This window comes from Rattus norvegicus, chromosome 15, assembly GCF_036323735.1.
Source record: "Rattus norvegicus strain BN/NHsdMcwi chromosome 15, GRCr8, whole genome shotgun sequence".
NCBI classification, from domain to species: domain Eukaryota; kingdom Metazoa; phylum Chordata; class Mammalia; order Rodentia; family Muridae; genus Rattus; species Rattus norvegicus.
Window position 1 is genome coordinate 19105431 of NC_086033.1, and position 18941 is coordinate 19124371.

The following is an 18941-nucleotide window of genomic DNA, read 5'->3' on the forward strand; positions in this document are numbered from 1 at the left end:
ACGGCAAATGACTAGGTTAGCGGTTCAGTTTTGTAGTTCGGTACCTGAGGTAAAACTTCTAACAGAATTGCCCTTTGAAGAGAAATCATACAGAATAGCCTGGAGTTACCTGAGATCCTAAGGCAATCAATCAATCAACCAATCAATAAATCAAACCCCCAGGAAGCTAAAGCAGGGGGGGAAAGTTCTAGGTCACTCTGGGCTATATATACGGGAGTAAACTGTCTCAAAAGAGAGAAAGGAAAGCCTTAGCCATCCCTATTCCTTATTAGCTGTGTGACCCTGAACAAGTTAATTAACCTCTCTGGGACTCTCAGTTTTTCCCCACTGTGAATTGGGAATGCCTGCCCTTAAAGAGATGCTTATGAAGCAGTAAGCTCTCAGGTTGGTCAGTGAGATCATTTCTGTCCTTGAGAGACCCCAGAAGCCCATCAATTCTCTCTTTTCTTTGGTCTCTAGGCTCATAAGAGATGCAGCACACCGTACACAGACCCTCATGAAGTCCGGGGTTGACCAGCATGATGCCTGGAATCAGACTACTGTCATCCACCTTCAGGCTGCTAAGGTGAGCTGCCAGTCAGCCGCTTTCTCAGGGCACGAGGCAAGGGGCGTGTTCCCTCTCCCAGCAAGACACTTAGAATGGAGTTCACATTCTCCCCCACCCCCACCCCACAGGGACTGCCCTCCTCCCACACCCAAGACTGTAGTCCGGAGAATTTTAGTTAAAGGACTTATTTCCAAAGCATCTTGCTGGTAGCTCTTAGGAAGAGGTAATGAGACGTTTCCACTGGGTTTGCTTCAGGGCGTTCAAATAGCTCCTCCCAGACAGAAAAGCAGGTCAAGTCTCCCCTTAGCCTCACAGGCAGTCCTAGGATGTCTGATTCGATTTCCATTATCTTTGTGTTTGTGCGTATTTCTCCATCAGTCGGCAAATATTTGAGCATGTACTCTATGCCAGCACTGAGTACAAACGTGACGATACTGCCGACAAACAGCTATAACCAAGGAGGCACTAGGATAGGGGAAGAAGGCTGCCGGTTACACTCCCTACACAACCCAAAGGACTTTCCTGAAGAAGGGGCTGAATGGGCTAAGGCTTCTGCCAGGAGTTGATTGTCTGAGGGTGGTAGCAGCTTGGGGAGACCGAGGTATCAAAGCAGGAAGAAAAGGCAAAACAGATCTTCCTGAGGGGATACCAAAGCAGGAGAATGGAACTGAAGTGAGGCAGGCAGAGCAGGAGGTGGGGGGAGGGGAGGTTGGCGTGGCTAGAGGCCTTCTGAAGCATGGTAAGATGGCTAGTTCTTCTTTCCCTCGCAGGGGAGGCTGTCAAGTCTGGGAGGAGTGATCAGAGCTTCCTTCTAGAAGAACCACGCATGAATGATGCAGGGGGAGGGGGGAGGGGAAGGTCTGGAAGCTGATCAGAGGGAAGCAGAGGCAGTCCGGTCCATCCTGAGGGTGGCTCTGCCATGAGCTTGGTGCAGGCTATGGGGAGATACAGAAATACTATGGTACAGTCTACACAGGACTCAAAGGCACAAGGTGGGAAAGAAGTAAGAAAGCCTCCTAAGCTGGGGCAGCTAGGATGTCAGTCACCAACTGAAGACTGGGGGAGGCCTTCATTCCGACCCTCGAGGCCCAGGTCTGGGAAACAGCAGTCCTGAAAAGTACCCAGAGCACTCAGGCCAGGCTGTCAGTCAGACTGGGCAGGAATGTCATCTGGTGACTCAACATTCAACCACACACACACACACACCAGGGCTGAACTCTGCAGTCCTTAGTTTCTGCACCACTGAGCTCCACTCCGTCTACTGCCCACTGTGCCCTGACTCCCACCAACCAGAGACTTAGCCAGGACTGTGCAGTCCAGGTGCCTGGGAGGCAATATAGATCTTCCTGAGGGGATACCAAAGTGGAACAGAAGCCACACCTGCCCAATGTTCATTTGTCTTCTAGACCTCTGCTCTGATCTTTAACACCCCAGCCATTGCTGGCCAGGGCTCCCTCAGTTAGTGTAAGGGAAGCTAGCAGAATCCTTTCTAAAGTGGAGGACAGAGAACACAGAGAAGTAAAACAGCTGAGTCAAGCACCATCCTTTCCTGTGCCACAAAGGCCCAGGTGTGTCCTTGGGAAGCTTCCAGGGAAAGACCTGCTGTTAATGTCTCCTCTCACTCCTTGGGAGAACTCACAGATGGCAGGCACAAAAGAAGTACTCTGAAGCAGCCCCACATTCAAACAACGTCAATAACAGGGGTCCTGAAGGCTTCCCACAGGAGCAGGCATTCAGCCTTTAGTTGCTGGGTTGAGTGGAGAGGGAACCCCAGGAAAGGAGTCCAAAGGGCAGAGGGTTTGTGGCAGGGGTCATTTGGTCACTGAAGCACTCTATACTAAGTGGTTAAGAACCAACAGAGCCAGAGCCTCTCCCGTGAGCTACTGAAGGACACTGCTGACATCCAGGGACTTAAGCCTTAGTTCGGACACCTTTCACACATACCCCAAGCCACATCCCACCGTGCACACAAATGCACACACTGCCTTAACATGGCAGATAGTAAGTAGCTGTTTTCTTGAGAAAAGTGGGGCTGCTGCTCTTCCAGTACCCCAGGCTAGCCTCCAATACTCATGTATTCTTTCTACTTTCTAATGTTCCCGAAGCCATCTGCAGCAACATGAGGAATCCAAAGGCCCAGTTTCATACTTCACCCAGCCCCCAATGCAAGCACGCGCTCACACACACACACACACACACACACACACACACACACACACACACACGTATTCACACCACCAGTCACACCTGAAATGGACAAGACAAAAAGTAACCACCAGTCCTCCAGGAGATACAGGTACTCCAGCCGCCTTGCCAAGCTTCCAGAGCGATCTATGGAGCCGGGAACGAGCATCCGTGGCCTGTGCGTTTGTGTCTTCATAGGCTTACTGCTACTTCATCACTGTGAAGAATTTCAAGGAAGCTGTGGAGAAACTAGACAAGGAACCAGAGATTCAGCGTGTGCTCCAACGCCTCTGTGACCTCTATGCCTTACACGGTGTTCTGACTAACTCAGGGGACTTTCTGCATGATGGCTTCCTGTCTGGGGCCCAGGTGGACATGGCCAGAGAAGCCTTCCTAGACCTGCTTCCCTTGATCCGGTGAGTGACTGGTCCTTAAACCCATGTCAGACCCTGGCGCACGGGCCGGTTCTCCAGCTAAGACCTTGCAAACTTGGGGTCTGCACAAACTGATTCTTAGCACAATTATACCAAAAGAAAGCATTAGGACTTAATGAAAGAAACTTTAGAAGAATTGGGAGGAAAATTAGAAATTAATGTTCCTAAGAATAAATTAGGACCGGGCAGTGGCGGCGCATGCCTTTAATTCCAGCACTAAGGAAGCAGAGGCCAGCGGATCTTTATGAGTTTGAGCTTAACCTGGTCTACAGAGTCAGTTCCAGGATAGCCAGGTTCACAGAGAAACCCTGTCTTAAAACCAACCCCCCCCCCCAAAAAGAATAAATGAGTTCCTCACTTGAACTCTTCAGCATTGGCAAGGAGCAATGTCTAAGGGGTTTGAATATAATCACGGCCGCTGTATATGAGCATGTTGATACTAATTTTAATCATTACCAGCATTTAATGAGGTCTGTGTGCTATTATATGCATTGTCTCGTTTAGTCCGTAAGCCTTTGCATTAGACTTGGTCTCCCCGCCCTGCTGAGGAAGACGCTCGGGCTAATACGAATGAGCTTACACACGTGTGTGACTAGGTAGAGGCATTGGGACACTCGGCTTTCCAGCCACTTGACACCGCCCTCTTCACCTGCGTGTTCAGGTGTAGGGGGTGTTCAGCATTGTGTGTGTGTTATGCATATCATGTCTCTGTCCAATGTGCTTTAAGTAAAGTTGTGCCAAGTCTAATTAATATATTTTGATACTCCCTTGGCTTCAAGGTGATTTTTTTAGACTTAGTAATTTATATACTGATTTATAAAGAAGTAATAGATGTTTTAAATGTAGAGCCAATCCTGTAAAATTTGGAGCTATGAATATGAGCAGCATTCATCCTGTTTTATATATATATGTATATATATATTATACATATATTATATTATACATATATTATATATATACTATATATAAAGTAAATATTGCTTTAAGAACACATCAAAACTGAAGTCTGACCTGACCAGACTACTGGAATAAACAGGTATTAAACACTATTAATTATTTTACTAGTGTCAGTATAATAAAAAGAAAAAACCAAGTTAACCGGAGAATGCAACATTTTTGAAACCTTTCTGGGCAAAAAATAAGATGCCTATTATGTGTGGAAGGGAAACTGCCTTTCCCCTGAAAGTCCCAATAGCTCTCATTATCAGTAAAAGATTTTAGATTTTTATAGATTTTCACAAGAGGTTAAAAAAAATCAACCAAGTCCTTTTTTGTTCCTAAAATGTAGTATTAACAAGTCCTCTCGGCTACACATCAGCAGCTGACCAATAGCTAGAGGCTACTAAATGTCTGTCCAAATAAAAATCAAATACCGAGCCAGAGAGAAGGCTCGCAAGCTCCGGACAAACAGGCGATCTGAGTTTGATTCCACGAGACGGAAGGCCAGCACCAGCTTCTGCAGTCATCCTCTGACCTCCAGTCACATACCACGGCATCCCCACCAAAGTAAATAAGTAATAATACAAGCAAAAACGGTCAGAAGCATATATAACACAATTATACGAGCGGTTAAACTTATGCTAATATGGGGGACCCTGTACGGGAACCTTAAGGGTGTAATCCCTGGTAAGCAGTACTACCCAGTTCAAGCTCAAGTTGACCTAGCTTTCTAACTTGACCTAGCTTTCTAACTTGCTGAAATGATTAGCATTTGAAAAACACACAAAAGCAAAGTCACCTGGTGCTGGCTGGTGATGACAAGACACGTAATACCCTTAACATGCTTAACCTCATAAGCATGATGCAGGGTGTGTGTGTGTGTGTGTGTGTGTGTGTGTGTGTGTGTGTGTGTGTCTGTGATCTTGTCTGTCTCTCTGTGTGGTGTATTTATGTCTGTGTGTGTGTGTGTGTCTGCTTGTGTCTGTATCTCTGTGTGATATGTGTATGTCTGTATGTGTCTGTCTCTGTGTATCTCTGTGTGGTGTGTGTATGTCTGTGTACTGTATGTCTGTGTATGTCTGTGTCTGTGTGTGTCTGTGTGTATATCTCTGTGTGGTGTTATGTCTGTGTGTACCTGTGCCTCTGTGTGTGTATGTGTGTCTGTGTGTCTGTCTCTGTGTCTGTATCTCTGTGTGGTGTGTATGTCTGTGTGTATGTGTGTCTGTGTGTGTCTGTGTCTGTGTGTGTCTGTGCCTTGTGTGTGTGTGTGTGTGTGTGTGTGTGTTAATCTGCACTCTGCTTTTCTAAATGCTTGTTGTGGACAGAGGCTGCCAATACAAGCCTGGAAACCATAAACTGATGTACTTACATTATGGATCCTAGTGTAAGAAAGCAGGAAAGATACACAGGAAACAGACACCATGAACTCATCAGTTCAGCATCGCAGGTCTCCGGCTGGACTCATCACCACTTCCCTCAGATTTCAGGGATGATAAAGCAAAGGCAGGACTGTATTCTACAAGACACCAAAACCAGCTCCCTGTGTGAGGCCAGTGAACTGGTGCAGCTCAGTTTTAGCTCTTTAAGTCCTGCTAAACATCTCTGCTAAGGGACTGCTAAGTAAAGGTGGCAGATTGAACATACACATTTATTTCTGGAGCCTTACTAAAATGTCAGTAAAACATCAAATATATATTTGTCATGAGACAATGTGTGTCAGGTAGCCCAGACTGGCTTTGAACTTGCTATACAACCAAGGATAGCCTTGAACCTCTGACCATTCTGCCCCCCTCTTCCTGGAGCTGGAATTACCAGCATTAGCCAACACACCCAGTTTTTATTCAGTGTGGTGAGGTTTGAGCCCAGGGCTTTGTACATGCTGGGCAAGCACCCTACCAACTGATAGATTACACCCTTAGCCCTGTGTGGTGGTTTAAATAGGAATGGTCTCGATAGACTGCGTTTGAATGCTGGGTCCATAGGGAGCCGTAGTATCAGTGGGTGTGGCCTTATTGGAGTGGGCGTGGCCTTGTTGGAGTGGGTATGGCCTTATTGGAGTGGGTATGGCCTTATTGGAGTGGGTGTGGCCTTACTGGAGTGGGCGTGGCTTTGTTGGAGGAAGTGTGTTACTGTGAAGCGGGCTTTGAGGTTTCAGAAGCTCGAGCCCACGCTCAGTGGTTCCGTCTCTTCCTGCTGCCTGCCAATTCAGATTTAGAATTCCAGCACCGCGTCTGCCTGCCCACAACCATGCTTCCCACCATGATGATAAGGGACTAAACCTCTGAACTGTAACCCAGTCCCAACTAAATGTTTTCCTTTATAAGAGTTGCCGTGGTCATAGTGTCTCTTCACAGCAATAGAAAACCTAAGACAAAAGTTGGCACCAGGGGCTGGGGCATTGCTATGATAGACGTAACCATGCTTTCGTTTGGAGGAGTGTGGACCTTAAAACTTTGGATTAGAAAAGTAGTGGAATCCTTTAATTTTGGCTTAATGGGTCATACCAGTAGGAACATGGAAGATAGTGGCTGATTTGAATTGTGGCCTGGCTCAAGAGAGTTCAGAGGAGAAGGATTTTAGTACACGGCTTAGAGATTTTTCTTTTGACGTTTGATATGTGGCTGGTTTTAGCCCTTATCTGAAAAGTTTGCCTGAGGCTAAATTGAAGAGGTTTTTTTTTTCTTTTTTTCTTTTTTTCTTTTTTCTTTTTTTTTTCGGAGCTGGGGACCGAACTCAGGGCCTTGCGCTTGCTAGGCAAGCGCTCTACCACTGAGCTAAATCCCCAACCCCCAATTGAAGAGTTTTTTGATCAATGGCTTTGGCAGAAGAAATTTCAAAACAGCCTGGTATTTATTCTGTGTTTGTGGTTATCAGAGTTCACTCTTTCAAAGATTTATAATTTATATAAGCAAGCTGAGCAAGTAAAAACACAAAAGGATAAAAATGGGTACCAGGAAATAGAATGGAGCTAAATCCTGTGTTCAAGGTGGAGTTGTAGCAATCTCAGAAAATGTCAGAGACAAAAAGTACAATTTTTTTTAAGAGACAATAAAAAAATGTTCAAATTTCTTAAAGAAAACTCACATTCGTGGTCCATCATGTAGAAGACAGATTAAGGGAAGAAAAGACAAAGAAAACCAAAATATGGCAAAACAGCAATAAAAGGATTCAAGAAAATTCATCTCAAATGAAAGATACAGGGCTTTGGGTTGAAAAGGGCCACAGTATTTACAAGAAGGAGACAAATGCCCTACACACACACACACACACACACACACACACACACACACGAGGGGGAAAAGTATTCTGGGAAGAAGGTAAGCGGTCTGAGGGAGCAGAGGGCTCACCAAGGTTCCAAAGGTTCTTGTTCTAGTTTTTGTGTGATGCTGGGGACCAAACCCATGGCCTTGAACATGCCAGCCAAGTACTCTACCTATGAGCTACAGTTCCAGACCTTTAAGCATTGAAAGAAGCCAAAGAAGGCCTGTCCAGTAGGGTGATTTGAGGAAAGGCCTGAGAACACAGGGAAGGACTCTAGGAATCATATGGCTACCAGGAAAACCATCGGCCAAGCTGAGCACAGTGTAGACATTGCAAAGGTAGGAAGCTAGTGCTTGGTTTGTCTACCTAAAGGCCAGAAACAAGGCTGTAGAGGCGGGAAGCACAGCTGAGGGGGAAGGGGAGACAAAGGTTGGAGAATGGGTGCAAGTGGAAAGGGAGGGAACAGGTACGTAACTGTAAAACTGAAGGTCCAGGCTTTCACTGCGTGAGAGAACAGAAGGTTCACAGCACAGCACACTTATAACCCGAAACAACCTAACGTGACATTCACACCTGGGGGCTATACACATGTATCTAGACGCATATGTATGTTTTTTTAAATTTGAGGATTTGTTGTTTGTTTTGGGGTATGTGTGTGTGTGTATGTGTGTCTATGTGTGTGTGTGTCTGTGTGTCTGTGTGTCTCTCTGTGTGTGTCTGTGTCTCTGTGTGTGTGTACATTTGTGTGTGTGCATCTGTGTGTGTGCGTCTGTGTGTGTGTCTCTGTGTATGTGTTTGTGTGTCTCTGTGTGTTTATTGTGTGTCTGTGTCTGTGTGTGTGTCTGTGTCTGTGTGTGTGTGCATCTGTGTGTGTGTGCATCTGTGTGTGTGTGCGTCTGTGTGTCTGTGTGTGTGTCTGTATGTGTCTGTCTCTGTGTATGTGTCTGTGTGTCTCTGTGTGTGTGTATGTGTGTCTGTGTCTGTGTGTGTGTTTCTGTGTGTGTGTGTGTTCATCTCTGTGTGTGTGTCTCTGTGTGCGTGTCTCTGTGTGTGTGTGTGCGTGTGTATATGTGGAGACCAGAGCCAGAGGACAACCTCAGATGTCCTTTCTCAAGCACCAATGGCTTTTGTTCTTGTTTTTGCTTTGACACAGCATCTCTCACTGTGCTAGAACCCACAAGCAGGCTAGACGGACTGGACAGTGGTGCCCTGTGATCTACCTGTCTCCTCCTAGCCTTTTTCCCCCTATATATGTTCTGGGAATCAAACTGAGGGCCTCGAGCATTTTCCCGACTGAGCCATCTCCCAACCTCTTATATATAAATGAATAACATAATGTAGGGGTTGGAAGTACAGCCTGAAGGTAGAGTGCATATGGCATAGGCTTAGCCTGCAGCTCCTAAATTAATCATTATATATAAACCAATAAATAAGAGCAAGGAGACGGGTCTGGAAGCTGAGGCAGTCACCCAGGTGGGAGATGATCGTGGGCCGCTGGCCGATGCCGTGGGAAGTGGACAATATTAGGACACGCTCTGAAAGCAGAACAGGGTTGGCCACACGTAGATATGGCCCAGGATAGAAAGAAGCCAGGCCATCGATCATAAAGGGGAAGGCTACAGGAGGGCCAGCCTAAGATGAGACGGACAGGATCAGGAGTTTGTTAGGTACTCAGTGCACTAGAAAAGCCTGTGAGATAGAAATCTAGTACAGATGCCAGAGGCAGGTGACACCAGATGGATAAATCCGGAAGTCGGTGATACGTGGCTCATATTTAAAGCTGTGAGAGAGATGATGTCATCAAGGAGTAAGTGAATGAGAAGCGTCAGGACCCCCCCACACCCCAGAAGACAGCAGGGGACTAACAGCAGTTACCCCAGCGATGGGCTGGAGGTAAAAGCTGACAATCAGCCAGTCCTCTCCAGAAAGAGCAGAAGAACTGGCGAAAAGCAAACAAAATACTCCTGAATTCAGGTAAAAGAGGAGCCGTGGTCTGGAGTGGATAAGGAAAAGGAGAGGGCAAAAGTATATTTGTTTGTTTTTAAATTTCATTTCATTTCATTCATATTATCAGTTTTTAAACTTTCAGAATCCCTTCTCTACTTTCTGGATGTTACTGGCATTTTTTTTTGTTTTTTGTTTTTTTTTTTTTTTTTTTTGTTACTGGCATTTTTGACCTTACATCATATCTGTGGTGTCTTGACCTTCTTAGCTCTTTGAAGATTTTGGCGATTTAAAAAAAAAGTTTCTTTTCTATTTTTAAGTTTTATTTTCCCCGCAGGTTCACTTGTATCCTTCAAGTTGCCTTGTTCTTGGTTATCTAGGTCTCCATCTTTTAGATTAAGGGCTTGCCTCTGATGATCCCCAAGAGTCTGCTCTTAGGTGAGAGTGGGGTGTCAACTAGCCATACCTGGCTTAAACTTCAGTTCTAAATGTTCCGAGTGTGCCCCCACATAAGGAAGTGCACCACAGGTGTGCAATGTCAGAGGAGTTACAGACAGTTGGAAGCCACCATCTAAGGGCCATCAGCTAAAGCAAGAGCAGCAAGTGCTATTAACCTCTGAGCCATGTCTCCAGCCACCCCAAAGGTTGCCTTGAGATGACAGCAATCGTGGAGCTGCTGGAGTGACCCTGAGGGGTTTTTCACACTCTACAGGAAGGGAAAGTATTGCCTGGAGTATTGCTCTCCAGGAGGCAAGGGCTCAAAGCACCTAACAGACCCGGGGATGGGTACACTTGGAGCAGGAGAACCAAGATGGCTGGTACTAAGAGGGGGCTCGGTGTATAATGCTCAGAGGTGGGAACCTGTGGGAAGCTCTTACCGGTGAAATAGGATGCAAAGCCACTCTGGTGAGGAAGGAGGAGGTGAATGCCGTAGACTTGAAGATGGAAGAGACGGTGAAATAACCATGAGGCAAGTGGCTCGGTGAACCAGAGCGGTGGAACACGACTGCTAGGCTGTGGCTTGACTTAATGCTCTTAGGACAACAGTGTAGCTGCTCTTTCCAGACATATGATCGTAAGGGTGGTGGCAGAAAACCAGTGAAAACGAGGAGTGGAGTGGTCTAAACCAGCATAAGGAAGGGGGAAAAATACAATGGACCATGGCTGATTCCAGAGAGAAATGAGAGAAGGGTCATAAGGGATATTAAACGAGACATACAGTTCATTAGCTCTTGCCAAAACAGGAGGCTCATTAGTTATTATCAAAACAGGATTAAAAGCCAGCAAGATGGCCTAATGGAGAAAGGTACTTGAAGCCCAGACTGACATGAGTTCAATCCCTTGACGATGTGAGTTTGATGCCTAAGATCCACATGTGGAAGGACTACTGACTCCCTACCTGTAGTGCACAGTTCAAGGCCAGCCAGAGCTACGTAAGGCGTTCTAGTTCTAGACCAGCCAGCAGAACGACAGTGAGACCCTGTCTCAAAAAAAAAAACAAAAAACAAAAAAACAAAACAGAGTGAAAGTTCAGACCAACCAGACCTTATTGCAAAGCAAAATTAAAATTTAAAATCCACAAATATAACTCAGTATATTATCTAAGCCTCTACAAATGTTTTGATGTCATACAATCATCATGATGTCAATACTGAATATTAATTAATCTTGTCAAAGTCACAACTCTATAAGGAGACAGGAAGGCCGAGAGGAGAAAGCATAAGGTTGAGGATATAGGTATGAAGGAGAGTCCTGCTTAGTCCAGTCAAGTGTGTGGAATGTATCTGCAACCCCAGCCATCAGGCATCTGGGGGTGGGGCGTTGAGAGGAGAATGGCATGCCAGCCTGAGCTGCACAGAGTTCTAGGACAGCGAGGACTGCATGGTAACATCCTGTCCCATTTTACTCCCCAAAAAGAAACCTTTGCTTTTATAATAGTCAACTATTATAAAACTAAAGCATCAAGAAGTTGTTAGCAATTTAAACAGATAGGTAAGTAGATAGGTAGTTAGGAAAGTAGGCAGACAGACAGGCAGGCAGGCAGGTAGATGTATATGTACATGTATACTTTCATATATGGAGATATTTGTGTAACTATCAGCTAAAACTAACAATGTCTCTGGAGAGAAGTAAACTGGAATAGAGTAGCTGGGTACACCAGTTGTTTTCTGTTGTGATAAAACACTGACCAAATCCAACTTGTGGAGGAAAAGATTTATTTGGCCCTCGATTACAGTTCACCACTGAGGGAAACCAAGACAGGAATGCAAGGCAGAATGTAGATGCAGAGACTGAAACACAGACCATAGAGGAATGCTGCTTCCTGGCTTGCTCCCCATGGATTGCTCAATTGCCCGTTTTATACAACCCAAGACCACCTGCCCAGAGATGGTACCTTCCACAGTGGGCTGGCCTCTCCCACATCAACCATTAATCAAGAAAATGTTTCACCAGCCAATCTGATGGAGGCATTCCCTCAATTGGGCCTCCGTCGTCCCAAGTGACGCAAATTTTCGTCAAGTTGATAAACACTAACCGGCATACTGGGAGATAGGATAATTTTTTTTCATTTATTTATTTATTTCCAGTGTGGGGAATTGGATCCTAGACTTTATACCCAACAGGCAAGCCCTGGTTTTTAAATAACAAGCCTTAAAGAACTCTTTGATTCTGTATCCTGTAGACATATACCTGATAATAAAACCGAAATAATAGAGTGAATTGTTCAAACAGTCGATAATGATGCAACTTCTAATTACTTCCTGTGGGCTGACTAGATTCCTAAGCGCAAGGTAAAATGCTCACAATCTGTTTCCTCTCTCAGGAAGGATGCCATCTTGTTAACCGATGCTTTTGACTTCTCGGACCATTGTTTAAACTCGGCACTTGGCTGTTATGATGGACACGTCTACGAACGCCTGTTTGAGTGGGCTCAGAAGTCCCCAGCCAATACTCAGGTAGTTGAGTGAAACCCGTTATAAATTATGTAAGGCAGCAAAGAACAAGCAGTAAATACATCTCAATGTTTTTCCCCCCACTGTAATCGATTCTGCTTAGGTGGAAAATCACTTGGCACAGTGCATCTGTTTAAAATCCTTCCAGAGGATGCATAAAAGAAACCAGGGGTGTGGCCTGGCAGGCACTGAAATCAGCAAAATGAACAGCTTGGAACATTGAAGGGGCATTAGGAGAAAGGCTCATTTCTAAATCATGGCTTGACATACCCAAAGGCATATACGCACAGCAGCGAGCTGGCTTTTACATTAACAAAACTAAGATAAATCACAGCAGTGCCCAAACCATCCTATTTCCAGCCTTTTAGCTCTGTTTCATGTAGATAAAGTGCACATTCAGAGATGAAGGGGAAATCTGAGGTACTGCCATCGGTGAGCAGGGAAAGCACAACCATCATAAGGGGACAGCGATAAGACTGTCCTCAGAGGGACTACAAGAATGCCAGTTGTACCAGCCTCACTGGGCAAATCTAAGCACATTGGTGGGTACTGCACTTTATTTGAATTTAGGAAGCCCACAGCGAATAGCAGATTAGACAGAGATAATCCCAACAAGGAATCTATCTATCTGTAGGCACACACACACACACACACACACACACACACACACACACACACACAAGTCATTTCACAGCTCTGGGTGTATTAGAATTCACCCAGTAAAGCAGTGTTTTCAGATGGCGAAACTTTCTCTTTAGTCCAACCTCAGAAACATGTTAGAGAGAGCAGTGACAATACCCGGGTGTTCACTAACACTTCACCAGGCGTTATCAGACAGCTTATATTGTCACGCACCAGTTTAACTTATTAACATTATTATCTAAAGTCATAACCTCCAAGATGGCTGCCAGATACAAGGCCGGTCCATCTCCCTCAAGCACCATCCAGAAGCAGACAGCGTTTTAGCTCAAAGAAATAGAAACCACTTACTTAGCTGTTTACTGCTCCTTACAGTTAAACTATTTCTAGTACATCACTACAGACCTCTGTCCTTGCTAATGTTTAAATCCTGGCACAAAGCAAAGTTCTTCCCAATGGAAGAACTTTCCCTGCTTCCCATGGTCTCAGGAGAGATCTGTGTCCTTTGGGGCTCCATAGACCCATCGACCCCTCACTGCCCATCTGTCAGTGAATGCAGAGACACAACATAGCTCAGACCTGTTTAATGGCAGCACAGGAAAACATTCCTCTCCCCTAGATGCCTCGTGCTCACTAAAGATTCTAGCGGGCTATCTTGTTTTTCTTCATTCTTAAGTCTTTAGTCCGAAAACCATAGCAGGTTTGTAGAAATGAGATGTGCTAAGCTTCCTCGCTCACTGACTCTGTAAATTGATGACATACATCATCCTGTCCCTCTGAGTCTACTTCCTTTAACTTGACCAGGGATGGAACTTCTTGTGACCTACATACGGACACAGATGCCACAGACACTCACCAAAAGTGACAGGTGCCACAATGTGGCTCTTACGTGCAGTTTAGGAACGTGAGATCACAAATGACTCTGACGTCACTTAGTCAAGATGAAACTTGGCTGACTGCTAACATATAGCCACATGGTCTTACACCTCTGGCTCCTCTGAAAAGCACTAACATTCTTAAGGTCTAAGTAATCTTGATCTGCCATCATTCTGAGATGCGGCAGACATTTTTACAATAGAAGAAGTTGGGTTACGGATATTCTAGATACGTTAACAAGCAGCTATGTTGAAACACGCCCTACGGACACAGAAGTACAAGTGAGGTTCTATCTCACTGTGTTCTGCTGGAAACAAAGTGCTATGTGGCACCCTGCAAGTCTTAGCTCCAGAGTCTCTCTGGGCGGGGCAGGCTGTACTCAGCTTCCTCCCTGAACAGGATAACAGCTCCCCTAGTATACTCTGTGGCATCTGCTTTTGGCTTTCTGACTGTTCTAGAAAACTGCCACCGATGGATCTTCCTCCTCACATGAAATTACATCCATGCCATTCCCTAAGGAAACCAGGGGGAATCATCAGGGGCCATTTCAAACCAAGGAGCCTCTCCCTTTTTAGTGTTTGTTTGAGGGTCTCGTGTATTCCAGGCTGGCCTTGAATTCCTACCCTACAAATGCCAGGATTACAGGTGTATATTACCACCCCCCCCCAGCAAAAATCCTTTTCTCTCAGTAATTCTATTGCAAAAACATGTCCAAGGAGTGAGAACCTCTTGGTTCATTCGTTCAAAGAATATTTACTGTGCAGGGCTGGTGTGCCAGTGTTCAACACAGTGCAGACCTGTGTTAAGGACCTCATAGTTTTACTGTGGACGGGCAAAAGGAAATAAACAGGGAGACAGCATGGAAGACTAGAGTTTAGCTACAAAGAACTGAAGACAGTGCATTAGAAAATAATAGGACCACTAAAATCAGGAACAAGACCAGGCTGTCAACTCTCTCCATATCTATTCAATAGAGGAAGTTTCGGCAGAGCGATGAGACAACTAAAGGAGATGAGAGGTTACAAGTTGGAAAGGAGGAAGTCAAAGTGTCACTGTTTGCAGTTGATATGACGGTATACATAAGTGATGCCAAAATTTCTACCAGGGAACCCTTATACCCCTTACACACCTTCAGCAAAGTAGCTGAAAAAAAAAAAGTAGTCTTCCTATAAACAGTGACATAATGGAAATGGCAGACAAATGGATAGAACAGGGTGGGGAGGGGATCACCCTGAGTGAGGTACCCAGAAACAGAGAGACAAACCAGCTGAAAGTAAAAGATAATCTTGCTACAGTCTATCAACCTAGAAAGGCTAAGTAACGAAGAGGGCTCAATGGGTGAAGTATGAATTTCCGGGGGGGTGGGTGGGTGGGGGAATCGGAAGGATCAGGTTTCAGTTGGATGGCCAGAGAGAGCACTGGGAGAAACTGGAATTGGGGGTGGGGGTATATCTCAAGGATAAGCTAGAAACCTAATGCAATAGGAACTCCCGGGAATCGACAAGGGTGACCTTAGCTAAGACTCTTAGCAATGGGGGACACAGAACCTGAACTGGCCATCTCCTGTAACCAGGCAAGACTCCAGTGAAGGGACTGGGACACCAGCCCGGCCATATAACCTTCAGCCTACAATTTGTCCTGCCTACAAGATGTGCTGGGGTGAAGTGGTGCAGAAACTGTGGGAGTGGCCAGTGACTGGTCCAACTTGAGCCACAAGAGGAAACCCAGCCCTGACACTGCCTGGAGGGCCAGGCCCCAGAGGCTGGAGAGCCCAGAGACCTAGGATAGAACCACATGACTGAAAAAAAAAATCTATGAAACAATGCCTAAATGATACTTGGCTATATGCATAGACTGGTAATTGTCTTCAGAGAGGCCTCAGCCAGCAACTGATGAAAACATTAGGGAGAGCTCAGGGAATCCTGCAGAAGCAGGGGAAAGGAAGGATTGTAGGAACCAGAAAGGTCAAAGATATCACAAGAAAACTCACTGAATCAACTAGCCTGGGCTCACAGCGGCTCACAGAAACTGAACCTTCAACCAGGGAGCCTGCACGAGACTGATCTAGGCCCTCTGCACGTTACAGTCGTGTAGCTTGGTCTTCTTGTGGGACTCCTAAGAGTGGGAACACAGGCTGTCTCGGACACTTCTGCCTGCTTTCGGGACCCTTTCCCTAACACTGGGTTAACTTGTCCAGCCTTAATACAGTGGGAGGTACCTTGTCTTACTGGAACTTGATATACCATGTTTGGTTGATATCGGAAGGAGGCCTGCCCTAGTAGATGGAGGGGGAGGTGCGGGGGAAGGGAGACCAGAAGGGTAAGAACCGGGAGGAAAGGAGAAAGGAAAAACCTCAGAAAGACAGACAGACGAAATAAGGACGCTTAGAAGCTGAATATGTAAGAAAGAAAATGGAGGGAGTTGGGTATTTAGCTCAGTGGTAGAGCGCTTGCCTAGCAAGCACAAGGCCAGGGGGGGTGGGGGGGGAGAAAACGGAGAATGACAGGGAAGCCTATTCTGACAGAGGCTTTGCCTCATTCTACTTCCTGGCCCCTTGCTTTGTGATTCACGTTCAATTCCAAAGACCCTCGAATAGTAAAAGGCTTTCATTTGTATTAAATCCCAAAAGCAAAGAAGCTGTAGGGTTTTCCCTTAATCAGCCAGCCACCTGCACGCACAAAAATCTGCCTAAGATGCTTTTTTTTTGGGGGGGGGGGGTGTTTACCATATGTTCCCACTGCGACTTTCAAAATTAATTCCAAAAATGAAAACTCTTAGGTGATGCTATTTTTTTTTAAGTGAGGTCATTAATTCTAAAAGCGCCCTTCTAATAATGCATTCCGTACTTTGCATAAACATAGGAGAACCCTGCCTATAAGAAGTATATCCGACCACTGATGCTCGGCTGGAGACACAAGATGTGAAAAGTCAAAGGATTTGGGACCGAGAAGCACCACGGCCTTACTATGGCACATATACATAGAGAATTTAAAGCACGGGAGGGGGGGGGGGAGCGCTGCTCGGTTAAATCAGGTAGTAAATTGGTACATGAATGGATGGTCATCCTATTAGTCTACTATTGAGCGTGTTTGAAACTTTCCCTTGTCCATCTATAGCATGTATTTGGCTAAATGCTAAAATTTTTGTTTTACATACAGGAAAAGCTAATAAACTTGTCAGTTACTTCCTGTGTTGTTTATTTACCTAGGGGGAAGCTGGGACTGAAAAGTGGAAGGATGTTAGCAGGCACTCTCCACTGAGCTACCCGTGGCCCACACTTACCTCTAGCTTCCCCGAGGCCTTACCCAGACACACAAGCAGCCATTCAAAGGTGCCTAGGTATGCTACAATCTGAACCGAATATAGATGCTCAGAATGCAACATACCATTTTGTTTAAATGTCAGCTCTTCCGCAGTAAAAATTAAGATTTCACAAAGAGACAGAATTATCTCAATATGCCCAAATTCAACCAAGCTACATTTTTCATTTCATTTTTCTTTTTTATTAATTAATTAATTTATTTATTTATTTTTTTCGGAGCTGAGAACCGAACCCAGGGCCTTGCGCAACTAGGCAAGCACTCTACCACTGAGCTAAATCCCCAACCCATTTTTTTATACTCCAGATTTTATTCCCTTCCCGGTCCACCACCTGACGGTTCCACATACCTCCTCCACCACTGTCACCTACCCCCCTCCATCTCCACAAGGATGTTCCCACCCCACCCACCCCACCACACCTCTAAACTTCCTGGGCCCTCCAGTCTCTTCAGGATTAGGTGCCTCTTCTCTGACTGAATCCAGACCGGGGATTTGTCTGCTGTCTATGTGTTGGAGGCCTCATCTCAGCTGGAGTTTGCTGCCTGGTTGGTGATCCAATGTCTGAGAGATCCCAGGGGTCCAGGTTAGTTGAGACTGCTGGTCCTTCTAGAGGGTTACCCTTCTCCTTAGCTTCCTCCAGCTTTTCCCTAATTCAACCAGAGAGGTCAGCAGCTTCTGTTCATTGGTTGGGTGCACATATCTGCATCTGACTCTTGCAGCTGCTTGTTGGGTCTTTCTGAGGGCAGTCATGATAGGTCTTTTTGAGTACTCCATAGGCTCAGTAATAGTAATAGGGCGTGGGCCTCTCCTTGAGCTGGATCCCGCTTTGGGCCTGTCACTAGACCTCCTTTTCCCCTTTCCTCAGGCTCTTCTCCATTTTTGTCCCTGCAGTTCTTTCAGACAGGAACAATTATGGGTCAGAGCTTTGGCTGTGGGATAGCAACCCCAGCCCTCACTTGTTGTCCTGTTTTTCGGCTGGAGGTGGATTCAATCAGTTCCCTCTTCCCACTGTAGGCCCTTTCATCTAGGGTTACCCCCTTTGAGTCCTGAGAGTCTCTCACCTCCCAGGTCTCTAGTACATTCTAGAGGGTCCTCCCAATCATTTCATTTTCAATGACACAACATAGAGCAGTGCTGACATGGTCTGCAGCTCAGTGACAGAAGATTCACTCACCTAACATGAACGGAGCCCTGGTCATCCCCTACGACTGAGGGGAAAAAACGGACAACAAGGGGGCTGGAGAGATGGCTCAGCGGTTAAGAGCACTGACTGCTCTTCCAGAGGTTCTGAGTTCAATCCCCAGCAACCACATGGTGGCTCACAACCATCTGTGATGAGATCTGATGCCCTCTTCTGGTGTGTCTGAGGACAGCTACAGTGTACTTATAATAGATAAATAAATCTTTAAAAAAAAAAAAAAAGACAACAAAACCTGAAAATCTTGCTGGTTGCTTTTGCTTTTGTTCATATAAGCAATCATTTACCTGCTAACACTAATAGTAAGCCAGAGAAAATTTACTAAAAGCAAACCTTCCTTTTGGGAGACAAGGAAGGGGACAAGGAAGAGAACTTACGTTTGCCTTTCTCACAAACTTGGAGCTAATAGTACTCCTAGTTCCACAACTTTAAAAAGTGTGTGTGAGTTTGTATGTGGTGGGTGTGTGAGTGTGTGTGTGTGTGTGTGTGTGTGGTGTCTGAGTGTGTGTGTGGTGTCTGTGAGTGTGTGTATGGTGTGTGAGTGTGTGTGTGTGTGTGTGGTGTCTGAGTGAGTGTGTGTATGGTGTGTGTGTATGTGTGTGTGTGGTGTCTGAGTGAGTGTGTGGTGTGTGCGTACGTGCTCG

General features: G+C 45.7%; 1 protein-coding gene across 4 annotated transcripts in view; it reads left to right on the plus strand.

Annotated features, from left to right (window-relative positions):
* Acox2 (acyl-CoA oxidase 2) overlaps positions 1–16962 on the plus strand; it is a 31573-nt gene extending 14611 nt beyond the window's left edge. For 3 of the 4 annotated variants that reach the window (XM_006251744.4, XM_006251743.4, XM_039093004.2), the window contains 4 exons: positions 460–565; positions 2930–3147; positions 12134–12266; positions 16640–16961. In XM_006251744.4, the coding sequence (XP_006251806.1) occupies positions 460–565; positions 2930–3147; positions 12134–12266; positions 16640–16702 (520 nt within the window). In that variant the 3' untranslated portion in view covers positions 16703–16961. 4 annotated transcript variants of the gene reach the window in all.
* Positions 16963–18941: the final 1979 nt, after the last annotated feature.